Source organism: Myotis yumanensis, unplaced genomic scaffold (assembly GCF_028538775.1).
Source record: "Myotis yumanensis isolate MYYU_CA2020_CCGP unplaced genomic scaffold, mMyoYum1.0.hap1 SCAF_7, whole genome shotgun sequence".
In the NCBI taxonomy this organism is placed as follows: domain Eukaryota; kingdom Metazoa; phylum Chordata; class Mammalia; order Chiroptera; family Vespertilionidae; genus Myotis; species Myotis yumanensis.
In genome coordinates, this window is record NW_027223758.1 from 58,425,154 (window position 1) to 58,447,317 (window position 22,164).

At 39.3% G+C, this 22,164-nt stretch overlaps 1 protein-coding gene across 15 annotated transcripts in view; it reads right to left on the reverse strand.

The window, feature by feature from the left end:
* DLGAP1 (DLG associated protein 1) overlaps window positions 1-22,164 on the reverse strand; it is a 626,931-nt gene that overhangs the window by 197,839 nt on the left and 406,928 nt on the right. The window contains exon 1 of one of the 15 annotated variants that reach the window (XM_070420586.1): window positions 1,884-1,986. The exons of the other annotated variants lie outside the window; for them this stretch is intronic. Within the exon in view, the coding sequence (XP_070276687.1) occupies window positions 1,884-1,934 (51 nt within the window). The 5' untranslated portion in view covers window positions 1,935-1,986. Of the gene's footprint in view, window positions 1-1,883; window positions 1,987-22,164 lie in introns of those variants that run through there. 15 annotated transcript variants of the gene reach the window in all.

Consider the following 22,164-nt stretch of genomic DNA (forward strand, 5'->3'; position numbering starts at 1 on the left):
CAGCTTTGAATCTCATCTTGAGTATGAGTGGGTTGACCGTTGTAGACAACAGAATCATGAGAGGGAAGCTGGCCAGACAGCCTTGCAGATTGACATCAGCAGGTTGGTTTTAGGGAGCTCTAATGGATAAAATGTCATGCTGGTGGAAGATATTTCATGTTGTACAACTGATAGGAAATAGAAGAAAACAACGTGGCAGTTACAAAAATTTGCTTTCTAGTTAGTTTCTTCCAGGGGATGCAATGCAATCCAGAGGTAGTAGAGAGAAGGGAAATGGAAAATAAATATTAGAATTAAAGGAGAAAAAGAGTGCACGGGGCAGCCAAGGATGGTCTGGAGCAAAGAGGTGTGAGAGGGAAAGGGGGGAAAGATGAAGAGAAAATGAACACTTTACAAATAACCAATCCACCACATTTGCGCTTCCAACAGAGTTCTATAAACAGAGAATGGAATTGAACACATCTTAAAGCCTTGAAGGAAGAATAGGTAACATATGTCCGTCTGTCTTGGTGTTCTTAGAAATGAACTGTGGTAGACTAAAATGACACACTCCTCCTTTGCATGGCTGTACTATATCAGAGGCATTTCAAGAGAAATGCTCAAATTTGTAGGTGGAGCATGGATGATATTTAAGTGGAATTAAATCATTAGTGGCAGCTAACTACTCATACTCAAACATCCTGTTTATACTTTTAAGGAAAATAGACACCGTGGACACTTTAAAGGGGGGGGGGGGAGGGTCATAAAAACTCTTTCATTTCTATAAAAGTCTGTGATGTTTAAAGATTTCCACAAAACAAAAACATCAGGTGTTCACAGCCCACTCCCCACTCAGGAGAACAGAATGGGAAGGTTTGACAGTAGGAATAGAAGAAACATTTCCTTTCCATTTCTCCAAAATTTCCACATAGTTTGGCTGTTTTTGAATAGACCTTCTGAAATGCCTTTTGAGGTCACCTACTTTGAGAGAATAGAGTCTCTAATTTTCAGGTGACACAGCAGTGAGCCCAGAGAACATAAATCTTGATCATATTTTTCATTTTTGTCGTTCTTATAGAAAAGATTGCAATTTCCTCCCTATCTTGCTAAGCTTTTGCTGGTTTCAGGGATTTGTGCTCCAATCTGACTAAAATAAAAACCCTTGTGTTAAAGGCTGAAAAACTTATCACAAAAAGCATAACCAAAGTAGCAACGAAAGTCTCAGACAGGTCTCATGGTTTTTAATTCCATGAACTTCAGTGAACAAACAAGTACATTTTCCACAGGAACTAAAAGCATTGTAGCCATGGTAAATAAGAAACTAATAGCCAAAATTCACATTACTGTGATGCTGCTATTTTAGAAATACAATCTTACAAAATAAAACCCATCTAAACTAAAGCTGGAATAATGTTAGCAACTGAAAATATTACCTTCTCGAGAATAACGTGTACTTAGAAATGAAATGACTCAGAAACCAACACGATTTATGTATTCTGCTTTCTTGAGAGCACATTCAACATCAATTTATATGTCATACTAAATGCTAACTATATTCAATAAGCAGTGCTTAAATAAAGTGGTCTATCTCTGCTGCATCTAAATTTTCTGCTGTTCAGCTAAATTCACTTTGCACTATGGGTGGTAAAAAATTATTATATAGATGACATTTTTACTAAAAAGCTGGATTTTTCCCTCTGCCCCTCTCATACATAAGCAACCTAATCAGAGGAAAAGGGGTCGTTGGGGGTACTCTTCCTAAAATTGTTCATCTCACATTCACAGACATAGTGAAACATGACATTAACTGCAGCATGTTAAAAGAATTATGGATTAGCACTGAAATCAAACACAACGAGACTATTTATTTTCTTTTCCATAGCCCAGAATTGCCATTAGCTTACCTTATTAGCTGAAATGCCAAATAGAATGTCTTTATGGAAAATTAAGTTCATTATTCATCTCAGCGTTGATTTGGTATAGTGCAGCTGAGAGCATTTAGCTTCTCTCTATGATTTGCCGATGCAAAGTGAGTGAGTAAGGCAGTAAACACAGAACTTGGGAGGCAGGGAGTGGTTGGCCGTGGCTCACAATGCTAGACTTGCAACTTCACATTTCATTCATATCAAGATACCTAAGGAAATCAAATCTTATCACTGAAGATTATCACTCAAGTGAATACTTAGTGCAAATTTTAAGCCCATGCAATTTTGCATAACATTTGCAAGAACAGTGTCCTATATGCTCACTACCCCAGCAAAATTACATTGCTATTTTTTCATTATCTCGATGGATTCTTAGGCTATTGATTCACATATAGTGGATAATGTATATTCTGTCAAGGAGAAATCCACATGGGGAAGCAATCTCAGTTTTTTGTTTTTTGTTTTTTAAAGAGAATACCTGTTTCAGTCTGACTAGCGATGGAATGACAGATGTATTTTACAAATTTGAAGGTAAGTGTATAGGTACACAAATTGGATACAACATTCACAGAGCTAATAAAGAGAGAGACTTTAGGGCTCCAGGGATAAAATAGCAATAAATATTGTCCTCTGGACATCATATTCTCTTGTAGAAAAAAATGTCATATTCTTTAATAATTCATTAATTTTTTTTCAAATGAATTAAACACATTTTAGAGTTAATTTTGGCAAACACTTTTTCCTTCTGAACAAATGATTTTCATAAAAAATACCCCAGAAAAATTTTGTTTCCTTAAAGTGTGCCTCATTTCCAGATGGGCAAAAGAGCTATTGCAGCTTCCTCTCCAGGTGTTTAGTTCATAGAATTTGAGCAGGCAGCATTTTTCAAATCCAGCTTTACCAAGTAAAATGTGCAATCACAACAAGACCATCCTAGGTTATCAATAGACAAGGACAACGTGACTTAGCAAAGCTATTTTAGCTTAAAGACTTTTAAACCTTTCTTGTCTTTGTCATGATGCAAACTTGACCCTAAAACTTTCCTCTCCTGAATTAATAAGACTATGGCTGCCTCTAATCCTATATAATAAAAGGCTAATATGCAAATCAACTGAACGGCAGAATGACTAGTCGCTATGACACACACTGACCATAAGGGGCAGATGTTCAACACATAAGCTGCCCCCTGGTGGTCAGTGTGCTCCCACAGGGGGAGCACCGCTCAGCCAGAAGCCCTGAGCCGGGCTCACGGCTGGCCAGCGCAGCGGTTGTGGGAGCCTCTCCCGCCTCTGTGGCAGTGCTAAGGGGAGTGGGCCTAAGCTGTCAGTTAGACATCTCCTGAGGGCTCCTGGACTGTGAGAGGGCACAGGCCAGGCTGAGGGACCCCCTCCCCCCAGAGTGCACAAATTTCATGCACCGGGCCTCTAGTGATATATAATAAAGAAAAAGTAATAATTAGTTGATTTGCCTCAAAATGATAAACATAGAATTACCATCTGACTGAGAAATTTCACTCTTAGGCATATATCCTAGAGAACTGAAAACATGTATCCACACAATAATTTGTACACAAATGTTTATAGAACCATTATTCATAATAGCCACAAAGTAGGGAAACAACCCTAATTTCTTTCAATTGATGAATGGTTTAAAAATGTATTCTACCCAGACAGTGGACTATTATTTGGCATTAAAAATAAACTAAGTATTAATATATGCTATAACATGAATAAATCTTGAAGACAGTGTGCTGTTTGAAAAAAGCCAGTCACAAAAGATCACATATTGCATGATTCCATTTATATTAAATGTCCAGAATATGGAGAATCTATGGAGACAGTAAGTAGATTAATTAGTGGTTTTCCTGGGCTTGGGGTAGGAGTACTGGGAAGTGAATGTTTCTTATCAGAGTGATGAAACTGTTCTTAGATTGATGGTTGCACAACTCTGTGAATGTACTGAAACCACTGAATTGTATTCTTTAAATAAGTAAATTTAATGGTTTTCAAACTATATTTCAATAAAGATGTTAATAAAATTATTAATTTTTAAAAGAAAAATTGTCATGCTATGTTTGTAATTATAATAATTTTATATTATAAATTCTGTAGAAGGTAGATAGGGAGAGTTAGAAAAGAGTAGGGACAACCCCAAACCTGGGAAATCCTTGAGGACTCATCAGCTGTAGACCTATGTACAGAACCATTTGTGCTGGTGTTCAGTCATGGCTAATTTTCTTTCTTTCTTTTTGTTAATCCTCACCCAATGACATTTTTTTCCATTGATTATTTTTTTAGAGAGAGTGAAAGGGAGGGAGGAAGGGGGAGGAGAGAGAGAGAGAAATATCAATGTGCGAGAGACACATGTACCCCACAAGTACCTCGACCAGAACCAGGGCTCAAACCTGCAACCCAGGTACATGCCCTTGATGGGGAATTGAACCTGCAACCCTGCAGTGTGCAGGTTGATGCTCTAACCGCTTAGCAACACCAGCCAGGGCATAATCATGCCTAATTTTCAAGAAGACAAAACTCCAAAAACAGAGGAGTAAGAGCAAGAGGAAAAGGAAGAGGAGGAGGAGGAGGAGGAGGAGGAGAAAAAAAAGAAGAGGCAGAAAATAGAAGAAAAAGGAAGGGAAAGAAGGAGAATGAGAATAGGGGGAGACTTGTTTTTGATTCGATAACATAAAAGGACAGATGATTCAAGAGGGAAAGTGGCATCACAAACCTTAATTCTGATGATATAATATGAAATGATTGAGATGAGAATAAAAGAAGAATACTTTTAAAGAGGCCAAAAAATTGTACAAGGAGAGTTTTGAAGTGTTCAAATTAAAGGACTTTGATTCAAACTTGAGAGATGAGTTCACAATAAAAAAGAATACACTAAATGATGAGCATATGCAAGAATTTTACCAAAAGGCTAAAGCACAGAATAAAATGAAGTTTGTGAATTAAAAAAAAAAGGAATAAAAAAACCACGAGCAGAAAATAAAAGGCCATTTAAAAATATATGAGTTGGAACAAATAGAAGAACAAGGACAATCCCAAGGCTTGGTCCAGATGGTATAATGTGAACAGATGAGGATGAAGGAGGAGGAAGGGGAGGAAGAGCAGCAGCAGGAGGAGCAATGCAGAGGAGGGAGAAGTAGGACAAAACATCAGACTTTGAAACTTCACCATTTTCTCTATCAAAGAAAATGATCCTCAAATTGGAAAGCGTAGAAGAAAAAGCTTGGTGAAGAGAAATTTAAATCCCAGGAAAACCTCTCACATGCAGATGACTCATAAATTTATATTTTATTCCATATCTCCCACATGAACTTCAGCTACTTGACAACTTCACTTAGATACCTCAAAGCACTTAAAATCAAATCGTTTTCTCATCTCTCCTCCCCCCCACCATGTCCTCACTGAACTTCTTCTAGTGTTCCCTACTTCAGTGAATGAAAAACCATTTTTTAAGCAAGTCAGAAACATAGGTATCATTCTGAACACTTCCTTCACATTCCACACCACCCAGTCCTGTAGATTTGTAATCTCTGGATGCCTTGTCCATTTTTTTTTCACCTGGAATACTACATTTGTCTTCTAACTGGTTCTCCTTCCATTTTACCTATCTTTTGACTTCATCTAAAAGGCAAAGTGGATAGCAGCTTTCCCCACTCCTACCCTCCTACACATACAAATTAGGGTATAAAGATTAAAAATATTATCTCACTTCTGGGAATATGTCTGAAGAAACTGGAAAAATTAATTCCAAAGAATATTCCCACCTCTATGCTCACTGCAGTGTTATTTACAATAGCCAAGCTTTGGGAGCAGCCCAAGTGCCCATCGGTAGATGACTGGGTCAAAAAGCCGTGGTACATCTACATAATGGAATACTACTCAGCCATAAAAAAAAGGAAAATTTACCTTTTGTGACACCATGGAGGGAACTGGAGAGTATTATGCTAAGTGAAATAAGCCAGTCAGAGAAGGACAAATACCATGTGATCTCATTTATATGTGGAATCTAATGAACAAAATAAACTAACAAACAACAAACTAGAAACAGACTCATAGAGAACAGACTGACAGCAGTCAGAGGGGAGGGGGTTTGGGGATGGAGTGAAGGGATTAAGCAAAAAAACCTCACAACCTCACAGACACAGAGAACTGTACGGTAATTACCAGAGAGAAAGGGGTTTGGGGGAAATAGAGAAGGGTAAAGGGGGTATAAATGGTGATAGAGGAGACTTGACTTTGGGTGGTGAAAATGCAATACAATATACAGATGATGTATTATAGAAATGTACACTTAAAACCTATATAATTTTATATAACCAATGTCACCCCAATAAATTCAATAAACTTAAAAAAAATTTTAAATGTAAATGCAGCCTCCAGGGCCCTGAATGATATAGTCCTGCAAATCTTACCAGACTCATCTTGCACCATCTTGGTGACGTAGCCTTATTACATTCATTTCTGACCCTTTCGTTTCTTCCTGCCTTTTCATGATTCTCTAGGCTGATTGTCTGATTTACACTAGCCCTTCCTTAGATCCTAACCATTACTTTCTAGGGGCATGATTCTCTGAACTGCTTAAACGAATGTGCCACTGCAGTATCGTAATCTTCTGTGTATGTATTGAGCACAGTGGTCACTGGATAGGTTCCCTGATTACACGCAGGGAAGAGCTCCCATCATAATTCAATAGTAGTCCCTACCATGGTAGCACTAATTTAAATTTATTTGTGTGATTGGTCTGAGTAACATTTTCTTCCCACTGACAATGAGGAGCTTGAGAATAGGAATCATGTCTATTTCTGATCATCTTTGTATTCTTTGCATCTACACAGAGCCTGGCAATCGTAGGCATTTAATAAATATTTTTTGAATGACTAATGAAAGAGCTCTTAAATTGGCAGGCTGTGTTGAAATGGTAATTTAGCATAATTGCTACCAGCAAAATAATTTAAAGCATGTGTTCTATGATGGGTGCAAGGACTAGTCTGATTTATTAAGTCTCACTATTCTATATCTGTCCCTGGTTAACATGGCTGTGGTGTCATTACTGCATGAAGATCCACTATTAATTAAATACATACATTTTGCTTAGAAAAATGAGCAGGCAGGATGTTGATTTAAAATATCAAGAGATTTATTAGATTAATAATTTAATATTCCCATGAAGACATTTTCCTTTTTTTAAAAAAAGGGCACACCTAAAACCATTAAGCTTAAGTTTTTGTGCCTAGGCAAATTATATCTTTGTGTACCCTAAGAGCTTTCGGGAGGACCCAAGAATCAAGGTGGGTAATCTTAAAGATTGCTAAGGGAAACACAGCAGCAAGGGATGATGATGGACAAGTCTTTTGAATCATCCAAAGATAACACCTGATGGGCTTGGATTTATAACACAGCCTCATCCTAAAACATGGTGTTAAATGGAAGGTCTCTGAGCACTAAGAGAAGCAGCCTGGGTTTATGGAAAAGTATGCTAAGCCGACCATGCTTTATTTTTATTTTTGAAGATTAACTTGGTTGATAGGTAAACACACACCCTGAGCTTTCTTATGCCGTCATCTTTACTATTCTAGAGAGAAAACAGTAGGGAAATGTTTCTAAATGTTAACAAGACTGGTTTTCACAGAAACTGAGTTTTCTCACTTCTCCACCTAGAATCCATTCCAAACAATAAAAACCACAATAAAACCAAGTGAAGAGCATACCCACAAATCACATTTTTAGCAAAACCAGCCGAAAATCCCCAAACTCCACAGCCAGAGTCAGGCAGAACATCAAAGAGGGAAGTCATAACAATGTGGTAGGTAAAGGGGAGGTATGAGTCGACCCTAGAGAACTCCATCAAATATATCCTCCCCCAAAGTGAGGACCTCATCTCAGAGGCATGTGCTGTGGAAAAGGCCAGGACTAAGGAAGGTGGAGAGTGAACGGCCCAATCTCATTAAGGGCCAGAAAAATTCTTTCTGAAAATGACGATCATTAGGGTTTTTATGTGGCAGGCAGCCTGTGAGTTCATCCATGAAATAACTGAGGGAAAAAAGAACTAGGTTTGGTCTGAGAGTCAGAGTATGTGTGACTACATAGATGCATTATATCATCAACAAACAGTTTATAACTATAGCAACAGCAAAAGAAGCCCTGGACTCAAATGCTTGGGAGACTACTGCCCAGCAGTCTCTTTAGAGGAAGCTTCTGATTCTCTAGGAAAATGCAACTCATTCAAATAGTTGTAACATAAAAGGAATGCACATGCAGGTACTCTAAGAAATATGAAAAAGAACAATCACAAATTTCTTATAAATAATGGATATGCACTGGAAAAATATCGCTTCATAAAGAAGATTAAAAGAATAAGCCAATGAAACAATTACAGCTACATATAAAGGAAGATCACAAAGCAGAATTATAAGAACTCAGGGAAGAAGTGAGAAGACAACAAGTGGTTGCTGGTAGGCAGCTGGAGGATGTAAAACATGAACTGACAGAATTGAGGGAAAGGAAGGTAAATGAAGGGGTTGGGGTGAGTGAAATAGGTGCAGGGAGTCAAAGGTCCAAACTTCCAGTTATAAAGTAAGTCCTTGGGATGTAGTGCACAGCATGTGGATATCCATATATATAAAATCTTAATATGCAAATAGACCAAACTACAGAACAACCGAACAACCGGTCACTATGACATGCGCTGACCACCAGGAGGTGTTGGGTGTTGGCAGCAGGCGGCAGAGCTCAGAACATGGCAGACATCAGCTGTGGAGGGATGGTGGAGCAGGTGAGCGGGGGCGCCAGACCAAGGTGGAGTGCCGGTCGCTGTCATTGGGGCAAGCCTCTGGTGGTTATTGAAAATTCTTTGCTCCCACATGCTGTGGTGCCGCCCAGTGTTTGCACCTGCTGCCAATTCCGGAGCTGCTGCTCACACCCACTGCCAGTGCCGGCCTTGCTCACACCCACAGCCGGTGCCAGAGCCACCGCTTGCACCTGCTGCCGGCGCCTGGCACTGGTCCCGATTGCTCTGCACTGTTAGCGGGTGAAAGCGGTGGCTGCTGGCCCTGATCGCCCCTGAGGTCTTCTCCACCTCCCCCTGCTCCCAAGGGACGATTGGGGCAGCAGCTGCCACTCGCACCCGCTGATGGCGCTGGCCCCGCTCGCACCCACGGCTAGTGCCGGCCCCAATCACTCCGGGCCATCAGAAGGTGAGAGTGGGGCCGGTGCTGTCAGCACGTGGGAGCGGCAGCGGCGGGAGCAGGGCTGCCAGCAGACAGGGGACTGGGGACACCAGCAGGAGGGGCCAGGTTGGGGCACAGAGGATGGGCTGAGACCTGCCCCTGTGCCTACCACAGTCTTGCCACCCACAGTTCCTTTCAAGATGCACAAATTCGTGCTCTGGGCCCCTAGTAGTTAATATTATTGTATTGCATAATTAAAAGTGTTAAATAGATCTTAAAAGTTCTCATCATAAGAAAAATAATTTTTAAAATTATATATAGTGATGGATAATGACTTATTGTAGTATCATTTTGCAATATATACAAATACTGAATCATTGTATACCTGAAACTAATATTATATGTCAAGTATATCCCAATAAAAAAAAAAAAGAACCAGCAGCCAAATCTAGTTCAGTACATTTTAGAAGAGTTTTATCTTCTTAATGGATTTAAAAGCAATATTTTGAAGATGCAACCTCATATGAAGTTCCTGTCAGCTATATATAAGTAGATACACTTTAAAATTTTTTTCTATTGCTAATTTGTTATATTTTTGTAAAATCATTAATGGCTGTTAAATATGATGAAATGCCTTTCATGCACATGAGATAGTCATATGTGTTTTCTCCTTTAATTTCCTAATGCTGTGAATTATGTGAATATCTTCTTGAATGCTAAGCCTTCCTTTTATTACCAAATAAATCCTATCTGGCCATGTTATTGTACATTAAATTAAATAATTGTTTAATCTTACTCAAATATTTATTAAGGATTTTTGTATCAGGTCCATGAAAGAAATTGCATTAAAATTTTTCTTTCTCAAATTGCCCTTGTCTGTTTAAGAATATACTAAATCCTAAAATGAGTGAGACATCTCTTTTGTTCAGATCTCTAAAAAGAATTTTTGTATGAGATCACCTTTCCTTGCAGGTTTCATACAACTATTTGGGTCTGGCCTTTATTTTCTGTGTAAATTTTAAGCTAATGTGCCAATTTCTTAAATTGTTGTAGATATATTCAAGGTGTCTGTTTTTATTGAGTTTTGAAGAATTTATTTTCCAATAATTATCCACTTAAGTTTTCAAATATTGATACGAAGTCTATTTCTGTTCTAGTCATATGATAGATTTAGTTTCTACTATACAGTTATTCATGTTCCTGTCTTCATTCTTGATAATGTTTATATTATGCTTTCTTTTTTTCTCACTAGGTAGTTTAGGCCTCAATATGACCAGTATTTTCAAAGAACAGCAACAACACAAAAATGTTCAGAGTGATGATCTCTGGGTAATTTCTATTATCTTTATTTTCTTATGTATATGACAAAATTCCTTAGTAAATGTATATTAAGTTTATGAACCTCCCCAATGATATCTGTAGTAAAATGATATACTTTGAAACAAAGTAAAGACATATGGACTGAATAGGAGATTCACAACTGGTTGAATGGCTTTCCCTACATGGTATAAAAATGTTTTCATTAAACACTATAGAATGGTTTCTAGAGGTATGCATAAGCCTTCCTGTTTGGCCTTACTCTAAACGTTTTTTATCATCAACATTGATGATGATATATTAGACACTATTATAAGATATAACACATCTTGGGGAAAATTAAAGTATTGGATTTCAGATTTAGTATTCTCAAATTTTGACAGCAGAAACATTTTTTTTTTGCTAGTCCAAATGGCACTTTCAGGTGGGGGAATTGGAAACAAGCTATCTCTTTCTCAAGAGTCTACTGCTATTTGCTGGAAAATCATAGTAACAAATAACAGTAAGATAATACTGACATAAACGATGTCCCGCAGAGTTAGTGCATAATCTGCATAACAGTCAGGGGTGGACCTGGGCTAGAAAGACATATCTATATCTGTACGATGACATTTAATAAAAATAAATATATTATTCTACCTTATGTAGTACTGTGCACGATCCAAGTGCACAGTACAGTGTGGGAGAAACATGTCAACATGATTTCATGTGACAAAATGGCTTGAAAATGTTATCTGAGTGTGAGATAGGTTAGCATGGCTGCCAGACAAGCTAGTGCATTGATTGAAGAAGGGTGTTTATATCCAAAGATTTTCAATGGATGCTGTGAAGTCTGAATTCAACTATAATATTGTTCACACAATTATACCATAAGGTGAAAGGAATATTGCTTTCCTTGAAACAAGATATAATTTGTCAGTTGGGATGTTGACAGTGCTGGAAATCCTGTTCTTAGAGAATTGCTGAAGAAACTACGTCTTTTGAAGATGGGCCAATGAAGACTTAGGGACAAATAACTGTTTTCATTAAGCATTTGCAGGACTGCCATGTGGAAGAGTAGTTATGTTCATTTCATATGGCTCTACATCCAAGTTAAAGGGAAGTGGATTTGTATTCACAATAGAGAAGAATTGTCAAGTATGGCAATTGGTACTGGAGTAAAAATTCAGACAACCTTTGTAGAGGTCATTTGGTAATATATATGCAAAAATCTTTAATATTTTACATACTCCCTGATCCACCTAGTCCACCTCTAGGAATTTTCACTGAATAAATAATTGGATGCCCCTTGAGGCATTTGTCACAGTAGAAGATTTGAATAGGTTACTAAATTAATAGGAGGAAAAGAAAAAGAAATGTGAAAAAACAAACAAAACCCAGAGTGGGGCAAAGCAAATTGGAAAGAGAGAGTGAATTCAATAGAACAGAAACTACTATTACATTAAGCACAGGGGTGAAAAAGAGAGTGAGATATTATTAGAAAATTGCCAGTCAAAATAAGGTTGAATGCAGGCCACTGAGGCAATGGCCCAATTTTTTTTAATTAGATGAGAGAATTGTGATTGCTAAAATAAAACTTAGATTGAGGATCTCTAGTGAAGTGAGGTCAACAAAAATAGTTAATGGGTGGGAAATTAGTTATTTGAAAGTGAAGAAACCTATTACTAATGGGCATCAAATTGTTTATAATGTAGAGAAAGGAAGCAAGTTATTATCTATGCTAATAATAGAGGGGTATGCAAATTGGTCAGGACGCCCTCACACAACAACCGAACAGCAGGCTGCATGGGGTGACTAGGCAGGCGGGAGGGGAAGTTGGAGGTGACCAGGCCAGCGGGGGGCGGGGGGGGGCAGTGAGGGGCAACCAGGCTGGCAGCGAGGGGCAGTTGGGGGCAACCAGGTTGGCAGGCAGAGGTGGTTAGGGGTGATCAGGCTGGCAGGGGGGCAGTTAGGAGCAATCAGGCAGGCAAGCAGAGGCTGTTAGGGGCAATCAGGCAGGCAGGCAGGTGAGCAGTTAGGAGCCAGCATTCCAGGATTTGAGAGGGATGTCCAACTACTGGTTTAGGCCCGATCCCCTGAGGGGTTCTGGATTGGAGAGGGTGCAGGCTGGGCTGAGGGGACCTCCCCGCCCCCGTGCATGAATTTCGTGCACCAGGCCTCTAGTGTACTATAATGCTGAATTAATAGAGGGCTTCAGGTTGTAGTATGTTGAGGAAATGCTTGCTGTAGAAGGGTGCACTCCAGGTTAGACAAGTCCAGACATTTGTGATGGTCTCTATGTGAAAATAATGGAAAGAGAAAAAAAAATCTCTGCAAAATAATTATTCAAAATTAGAATACCTAAATTATTTTAAAATACTAAGATTTACTTGCACTTCTTTTGAATCGAAGAATAGTGTATAGTATTTGGAAACACTAACCAGAAAATAATTTTTCACATTTATCAAAAACAACATTTATTACATTCCTCAGAATATTGAAAAACTGTAAAAATATTTAAATGCCAAACAATTGAGAAATGAATTTAACCATAGTATACTAGCATATTTTAGTAGCTATACACATTTTCATTAAAATTATACTACTAAAATAATAAGCATTTATTAAAACGAACAGCATGATTTTTACCCTATCACTTTAGGGAAACTGCGGCCAAATGCAATAGTTTCTTCTTAATTGCCAGATTTATTGATATACTTTTCATTCCTTGCCTGACTCAACTACTGTTTGGTGGTTGATCTTGTTGAAGCTTCTTTATTCTGTGATATCTTCTTCTCCCTTTGCTCGCATATGGTTTTTTTTTTTTTTTTTTTTTCAGAGAGGAAGGGAGAGGGACAGAAAGCTAGAAACATCGATGAGAGAGAAACATCGATCAGCTGCCTCCTGCACACCCCCCACTGGGGATGTGCCCGCAACCAAGTACATGCCCTCGACTGGAATCAAACCTGGGACCCTTCAGTCCACAGGTCAACGCTCTACCCACTGAGCCAAACCAGTCAGGGCACTTGTATATAGTTTTGTTCTCCTTTCTGTCTATCTTTTGGACTCTTTATTATTGTTCTCCTTTTGCTTTCTGTCTGTGCTTAAAGTCTGGGTGGCTCAGGAAATTGGCCTATGCTGCTCATCTTCTAAATTACACATGCCCCAAGGTGATCTCATTCACTCAGACTCTTCTCTCCCTTCCACATGGTAATTCCCAAATGACCTTTCTCCATTCCTGTCATCTTCCTGAACTTCAGAATAAAAATTTTTCTGCTTTCACTTCTCCATCTTCCTCACATGAATTTTAAAAAAATGTTTTCTATTGACTTTTTTTTTTAGAGAGAGGGGAGAATGATAGAGAAAGATAGAGGGATAGAAACATTGATGAATGACACATCACTGATCAGCTGCCTCCTGCATACCCCTTACTGGAGATCGAGCCCACACCCTGGGCATGTGCCCTGACCGGGAATCCAACCAGCAGCATTTCGGTGTACAGGACACCGTCCAACCAATTGAGTTTTTTGCTTTTACTTAATTGCTTGAACCATAATAATCTTGTATCTAGATAACTGTAATAACCTCCACATAGTTTTGAATAAATAAATACTTGCCTATGGGACATCTTCAAATGGCACATCAGATTCAAAACGTCTAAAATGAAATCATTTTCTCCATCCAAACGTATTCTTTCTCCCATATTATCTGTCAAAATCAGAGGTACTGATGTGCACCCAATTTTTCAAACCATGAATTGTTTTTCATTTCTACTCCTCTCTTTCTGACAACTCAATCATTCACTCCCCAAGTACAGGCGATAATGTATTTCAAACATGTTTTCTTCTTCTTAAAAATTACTACGATCAGGATCCTTCCCCTCTTCCAGTATAATGAGAGCTCCTTGTGGACAGGAATCAGCCTTTTCTTTTTCAACTTTGTGGTCCTAGCCTTCATCAGAGTGTCTGACATATAGTTAGTGCTCCTTGAATTAAAAATTATATTATGTACGAAAAAAGACAAAACAGTATATGACACAATAATTGAAAATGTATAAAATGTATGTATTTATATTTATAGATATTGGAAGGAGTTTTCAAGTGATATAAATAATTGGGGTTTTATTGTAAAGTGAATAATAAACACTTTAGTTAAAAAAGAAGCTGCAAATATGCAATTCATAGGTAAAGAGGAATCTAGACCCACTCATTTAATATAGTCTAAAAAAAAGAAGAAATATCCAGGAGCCACTGCATATGTACATACAGTGAGTTCATCTAACTAATATGCACTGGATGGATGATTTCAAACATTTCATGCACAACTTCAAAAAATTATATTTGGTTTTTAAAATATATCCTGCATTAGGTAGTAGATTCTGTAGTAGGCAGATGAGTGGTTCCCCGAAGATCCCACTTCTTAATTCATGGGACCTGTGAATTCATGGGACTTTGCTTATGTGATTAAGTTAATGATCATGAGATGGGAAGATTATCCTGGTTATCCAGGTGGTCCCAATGGTAAGTGAAAGGGAGAGATGGGGGAGTCAGAGGAGGAGACGTGGCCACAGAAGCAGCATCAGAATGAGGTGATTGCTGGCTTCGAAGAAGAAAGAGGTAGCTAGGAGTCAAGGCACACAGGCTGCCTCTAGAAGCTGGAAAAGCAAGAAAATGCTTCTCCCCTAGAACCTCCAGAAAGGACTGAGCTGAGCTATTGCTGTGGTTTTAGCTCACTGAGACCCCACTTTGGGCTTCTGTCCTCCAGAACTGTAAGGTGATAAATTTGTGTTACTTTCAGCCACAAGGTTTGGTACCTTGTTATAGTAGCAGTAGGAAACAAATACAGTTGCTATAGGATTCCATTCCATCAAAAAGCCTGACCAAATGAAATCCCTGCAGTGGCTCTGAAATCTGTTTTGTTGCATTTTACGCTGCTACTACATTCAAGCTTACTAATAAAAATAATAGCATTTATTGAGGCATTATGTAATGTCCCTTTCCCAAGTATTGTTCTATGCCCTTTACATTACATTAACTAATTTAATCCTTTCAACAACCCTCTGTGATATGTATTGTTGTTATCTCCACATTACAGAGGAGGAGACCGAGGCAGAGAGAGGTTACATATGCACTCAAAGTTGAATAATCAGTAAAACACAGTTTGAACACAGCCGTGTTCAAAGCTCTTCCTAGAACTGACTTCGTGATCTTCAAAATGCATGGCTGTCAATGAAGGAACTCCCTCATCAACCTGCTATTTATATTCACTCACTCTGCGGATAACTATTGTGGCAGACAGAATTTTGGCTCCCATGATCTCCATCCCCCGGTGTCACACCTGTGAAAATGTTATGTTAGGTTTCATGGCAAAAGGGACTTTGCAGATGCCATCAGGTCATTCATTAATCAGTGATCTTAAAATAGGTAGATCATCCTGGATTAATCTGGCATACCCAGTGTAATCACATGAGCTCTTCAAAGAAGAGCTTGTTACATGTATTTTACTGCAATAAAATAAAATAAAATAAGATCAAATATAATATAATGAAATAAAATGAAAGAGTAGAGCTTTCTCCTGCCTCAGTGCAAAAGATGTGACAGCATTAGTGAGAGAGATTCAAAGCGTGATGAAAATTCAATGTGCCGTTTGTTGGCTGACAGATGAAGGGACCGCAGTTGCACAGCTACAGGAGCTGGGTTCTGCATCTACTTGAACACGTTTGGAAGCAGGGTCTTCCCAGAGCCTGCGGATAAGAGCCCAGGCAGCTGGGACCTTTATTTCAGCCTTGGGAGGCCTTGAGCACAGCACTCAGCTGAGCCAGGCTGTGCCTGGACTTCTGACCCATGAACATGTCCATCGTCTAAATCTCTCTGATTGTTCTCCCGAGAAACTCTGAACTGAGCTGGCTGCTGCAATAAGGACTGTGTAGACGTGTGTACTCTATTGCTTCTTCTCCCCCTCCCTCTCTCTCCCTGGGGCCTTCACTCTCTCCTGCCTATGACTGTCATCCATCCATCCATCCATCCATCTATCCAAAATGGTGTTTGCTAAACACTAACTAAGTTAGGCCTGGGGGATGCAAGGTTGAATTACTGAGTGATTAATAAACATGGAAGAATGCTAAGAGAAATCTCAATATGCTTTCATAGAAATGATAGAAAAGCTTCTGAGATACAGCATTTCCAGTTGGGAAATCTTTCTTGTCTTCTACACTCCCTTTCCTAAGCCTCAGGTTGGGATTCTTATTCTTAAAAACCCCATATTCTTTGTTCAGGTATCTTTATGCTTCTTAGTTTGCCTTTTATTATATTTATTTAACTATGTGGTATCCCACTTGACTGCAAACTCTCTGAGAGTAGGAACTATTTTACAAATCTTTGAATTCCTCTCTTCTCTCAGCTTCAATGCTGGGGTCCAACCCCAGCGGGTCCAGGGGTTCCCCAAGGTGTGGACGGAGTCGGCGAAGAAGGAATGACACGAAGACAGCCTTCAGTTGATCAGCAGCCTAGTCAGGACCTCTAGCCAGGATCTCCAGCCAAAGTTCTGGTCAGAGTTCTGGTTAGGAACTGATGAGGATCTGATGAGGATCTGATGTTTATTGTCTTGTTACATCCGTATTTATACCAGCCGATTTTAATCCTGTCAATTTCTATTACAAAGGTTAGGGCGTTTCTTATCTCCATTCCAGGGAGTAAAGATTATGTAGCTTAACTACCTGCCTGGCACTTAATTAAGGGGTTGTATCCCCTCCCTAACCTCAGGGAAAGATCCCCACCTGGGGAAACAACCTTTCTCGGAGAGGTGACCTTGGTTAAAACACATGGCGCTAAAGGGAGCAAACACATTAAGAACACTATGCTATATACTCCAGGTCCATTGAAACATATGCTGTGCAGATGTTTCTTTCCTGCAGCGACTGTGTCAAGCAGCAAGGATGGACTGGCTTCTGGCACTTCAACCCTTGTACACAGCAGATCCTCCTGGTTTTGCTATTTAACTTGATCACTCAATAAAAGCTCCTTCACAATAAATCCTAGTACAGGCTTACTTTGTAATAGGATATTCAAGTTCCAACAGAGAATCTACTTATTTCAGGTAATATGCCCCCACAACAACTGCACATTCCTCAAATTATTCTAAGGTCATGACCAAAAGTTTTTTCTGATGGACTGTTATAAGAAAGAAGAAAAGTAATCAATTTTAAGTTTTTTTTTGAAAACTACCTAATTAAAAAAAACTACCATGATATTTAACAATATCATGATTAATGGCTCTTTATCTCTTTTGAGAATATGATAAATGTTAAGAACTTTTCTCCCAAGCAAAATGAATATAAAACCTCCCCTCCCAAATTTTTAATGTAAAATCAAGAATTTACTGAATCCCTGGAGTTTATTCTTGCCCACCCTGCATTTCCCCAGCCCAGCCTAAGAACACTTGAATTAGGTAGGTAGGTATGCCCAGCCTTTCTGCATTTGAGTTCTCCTCAATCCCCCTCCCCATCCTCTATCCCACCACAGGGTCTTCTCAAGGTAGGATTACTTCAGAGGTCAATCAAGCTGCTCCTCAGTTCTGCTCCTGGGTTGCCTCAACTCTGAGTAACCTCCCCATGAACACTTCAGGCCTGGAAACCCTCTGAGGGTCTCCATTAGGGATTCCTGCCTCAGTTAGCTTTTCTAGAAAGGCCTTTTCTGAAAAGTAAAGTTTTCCAACTGGCTTGTGACCAATGACATTTCATGTCTTTCTGGGCTGAAGTATCTCTCTCTTCCCAGCTCTCAAATATGGCCACAGAACACCGGGTTTCAGAGAGCAATATGAGAAACATGGCTTTGAATCTTGGTAAGTAAACAAAGGAGACCAGACAGCACATGTTTGGTTAAACCAGTTTCCCCAAAACAAAAATCTACTTTCAAAAGGACATCCCAGCGACTGTTCGACTACTGCCTATTATGTAAATAGGTAATCACATTTACAACTCAGAATGGTGTGCTTAAGTCTCCCATGGACACCCATAAATTAGTATTTTAAATTTTAGTGTGCAAAGGGAAGGCGTGAGACTCACTCACCTCATGAACAGGGTTAATGTAAACACTGCCCTGGAAAACCCATAGCGACTAGGGTCTCTCTAGAAAGCTCTTGCTCTTCGGTCAAAGGCAGGAGAATGGGATGTACACAGAAGTGTCTCAGGTAAGGTGCGAACCATACCTGTTGGCTGGGGAGAGGGCCTGTCAGATTGGCAACCAGTTGTGTGACTGGCTGTAGCAGAAATTCCTAAGCCTTGCCAAGCTCTGAGTCCATTTGCACCCAGACTCAGCTCCTAGAGGTGCCAAAACATTGTAATTTACAAATAACTATGAGTAGGAGGAAGGCTTTGCAGGCTGCTTTTATAAGTGAGGAGGAAAATCACAGATGAGGCTTAGTGTCTGAGAAAAAGCTTCAGTGCAAAGCTCAGAGTGTGAATGGAAGTATTATTCTAGGTACTTCCTGGTTGGCTAATGGTGAGGCGGGCACACAATGCAAAGCAGAAGCAGAGCAGGGCTCCTGTAAGGGCCATGCCAGGGCTGATGGCAGATCCAGGGGAACAAAGACATGCCCAGCACAATGCTCCACGCGCATAACATGTGGCTGGTAAATGCTCAGGGAGAATCTGGGCAAATCCTCGGGTTTCTAGTGAAAGTTGATTGTCCTTATTGAAAACTAGGTACTTTATAGATTATATTCCTCGGAATAACTCCATGAGGTGAGTCTTTTTGGAAAGGAAGAAACAGAAGCTAAGAGTGGTGGAATGGATTATTTAATGCCACCTAGTGGGTAAGTGGAGGAGCAGGCATTCCCACAGGGCAGCTCTCATTCTCACTGAGCCGTCCTGTGCCACGTACACACACAGAGAAGTACTGGCCAGCTCTGACACTGCTGAGCACTGAGACATCACAACAGGATGTCACCTCCTCAGGGCAAACCCCAAATCTAGTAGAAATTAGTGCATTATAATAGGCGCGCGCGCGCGCGCACACACACACACACACACACACACAATACCAGCCCAAAAGAAGAGGAGGAATGCTGTCTAGTAGCTTTCTATGATGATGGGAATATTGTATATTTGTGCTGTCCAATATGGTAAACACCAGCCATACCTGGTTACTGAGTTGAGTACTAGAAATATGGCTACTGTGACTGAGCAACTAAATTTTTATCTTTATTTAACCTTAGTTAATATAAATTTAAATATCCACATGAGGCTAGTGGCTACCATATTGGACAGCACAGAACTAGAGTATTTGATTTAAAAGGAATCCAATGGGCCATCCGCCATCATTTTACCAAATAGGGAAATTTCCTTCGCTCCATCCCTGAGGTGTTCACCCAGACTTTCATTACATATTTTTAATAACAAGAATTCCTTCACCCTACTTGAGATCTAATGCCTTTGTTAGAAAACTCTTCCTGATCTAATAGCTCCATTCTCAAGTGTATGATCTGGGGATGCAGCTAGGTTTTGGTGTAATAATAAACCTACTCATTACTCCCAGGGTTATCTCTGGACTTGCCCTCTCTGCTTTTCTCATGCCATTGAACTTCTACGGTTTTAACGGCAGCCCCACTGTATCTCCATTTTCTGGGTGCAGTGTTGCTGCCGCTGCGCACAGAATCCAGGAAAGCGCCTCCTGCTGGCCTGGTGCTGATGCTGAGGATGCTGTCCCTCATGGACAGTGCTCTGCTTACTATCCAAATTTTTTCCTCTAGGGCCTGGGCAGCCCCACTGTCTCCAGGGCCAGCAGATTGGTTGTTGGACTCAAGAGTCGTCTGTCTTCTATGTCACCTTCACACCATTGCTTGTCCTGAAAAATTCTGCCCAGAGTGTTAAATTGCTGGGGCCTCACCTCTAGGCTGAACCATATTCTCCATCTTTGGGAAATTTCAATATTTCAGAAAAAATGATTCCATATCATCTTGTCAACCAGAGACTCAATCCTGTCCTCCATGCACTTATTCTCACCAGCCAGGTGGTTGGCTATCTAGATGTTCTGTTCTTTAACCCAAGCTGGTCTTCAGCCCTTCCCCACTTTTATCTCGTCACCTCTCCTGGAGTTCAGTCTGGGTCGATCGAACAGGTGCTAAATAAATCTTGGTTGAATGAAAGACTTGTTGAGAATGCCAGTTCTATTAAATCATTCAACAAAAGTTTTCCTTCTACACTCTAGACCAGCCGTGGGCAAACTATGGCCCGCGGGCCGGATCCGGCCCGTTTGAAATGAATAAAACTAAAAAAAAAACCAAAACACCGTACCCTTTTATGTAATGATGTTTATTTTGAATTTATATTAGTTCACACAAACACTCCATCCATGCTTTTGTTCCGGCCCTCCGGTCCAGTTTAAGAACCCATTGTGGCCCTCGAGTCAAAAAGTTTGCCCACCCCTGCTCTAGACGATGCAAAGGGATTATATATTATGATACTTGGATGGATTCCTTGCTTGTTGAAACTAAGAAAGACATTGCTACATTCTATTCATTCATTAATCTAATAAAACCTTCAAAAACATAAATGAGATTAAATTGGCATGGTTTAATTTTAGTGAATTCTTTCATTTCTTAATCATCTACAAAGCCCTATTAACTGAATTATTAACATTTTATTTTATGCATGGGGATATTTTATAAAATCTTGAACCAAGAGAAAGTGAAGGCTGTGAAACATATTAAGCCTGTATCCATTACTTAAAATTAACTTCATCCGGGCTTAAACAAATAGGAGAGGGCATTAAATAAGGGCTTGCTAGAACAGGAAATTATCCGCAATGAGCTACATGTACATGAGGAAAAATCCAAAATAAGCTGAGAAGCAGGATAAGAAAGACTGCATTGACTTCTAAATTCATAATTAAATATGGCACTATTTAGCCTGATGGACTTAAAAAGTGTGAGCATTCTGTATGACTATTTATTAAATGAATTCAGTTTAAACTCTACTAATATCTGTGAATAGCACTGTTTATGCATTGGATATAGGTATCCAGCTCTAAGCTGATACATATGAGTGCTCTGTCCTGGATATTCTATGACTTGATTTGGTAATACTTTTATAAGGTAATTTATAAGCATTCTAAAGATAGACCTTTAGGGAAACATCTCTTTTCCTTCTGACTTAGAGTAATAATTTAACAGATAGTAAAATCGGTGAATTTCTCCAATATTTAGTAACAATCTGGATTACAGGAGTTCATGCACCAAACAGAATTCTGGCTCATAGTATGCCTGGGAAATAACTATCTGGTCTCCCTAGAGGACAAATATAAAGTCAAGCTGATTTAGAGGAATCATATTTGGGGATATTTAGTTTACTTCCTCATCATTTCAGTGAAATTACTTCTTATAGAAGCAAACATTCCCAAGTTAATCCAAGGAAAGGATAGAAAATGGGAAGACAGAGCTCATTCAGACATAAGCTTGTAGTATTTTAACAATGTTATAACTACAATCAGGTTGGCAGTCTCAAGGGACCAATAGTACAGTTTCTCATTGAGACAAACAAAAAAAGCAAGAACAGCCTTGAGCAATGGTTCTTTCATAGGTTGAGATATAATTTTCCCGCTACATGAAATATTGTTTTAATACAATTTAACATTTTATATATCTAACTTTGCAAATGAACCTCATATATTACTTGCTTTCTAACATGATCACTTTCCAAACTAGACTTAGGTTTACAGTTAAGCACAATGGTAGGATCTATTTTTTAACCATAGTTAATCATGTTTTAAAATTGGTATTAAAATAAATTCT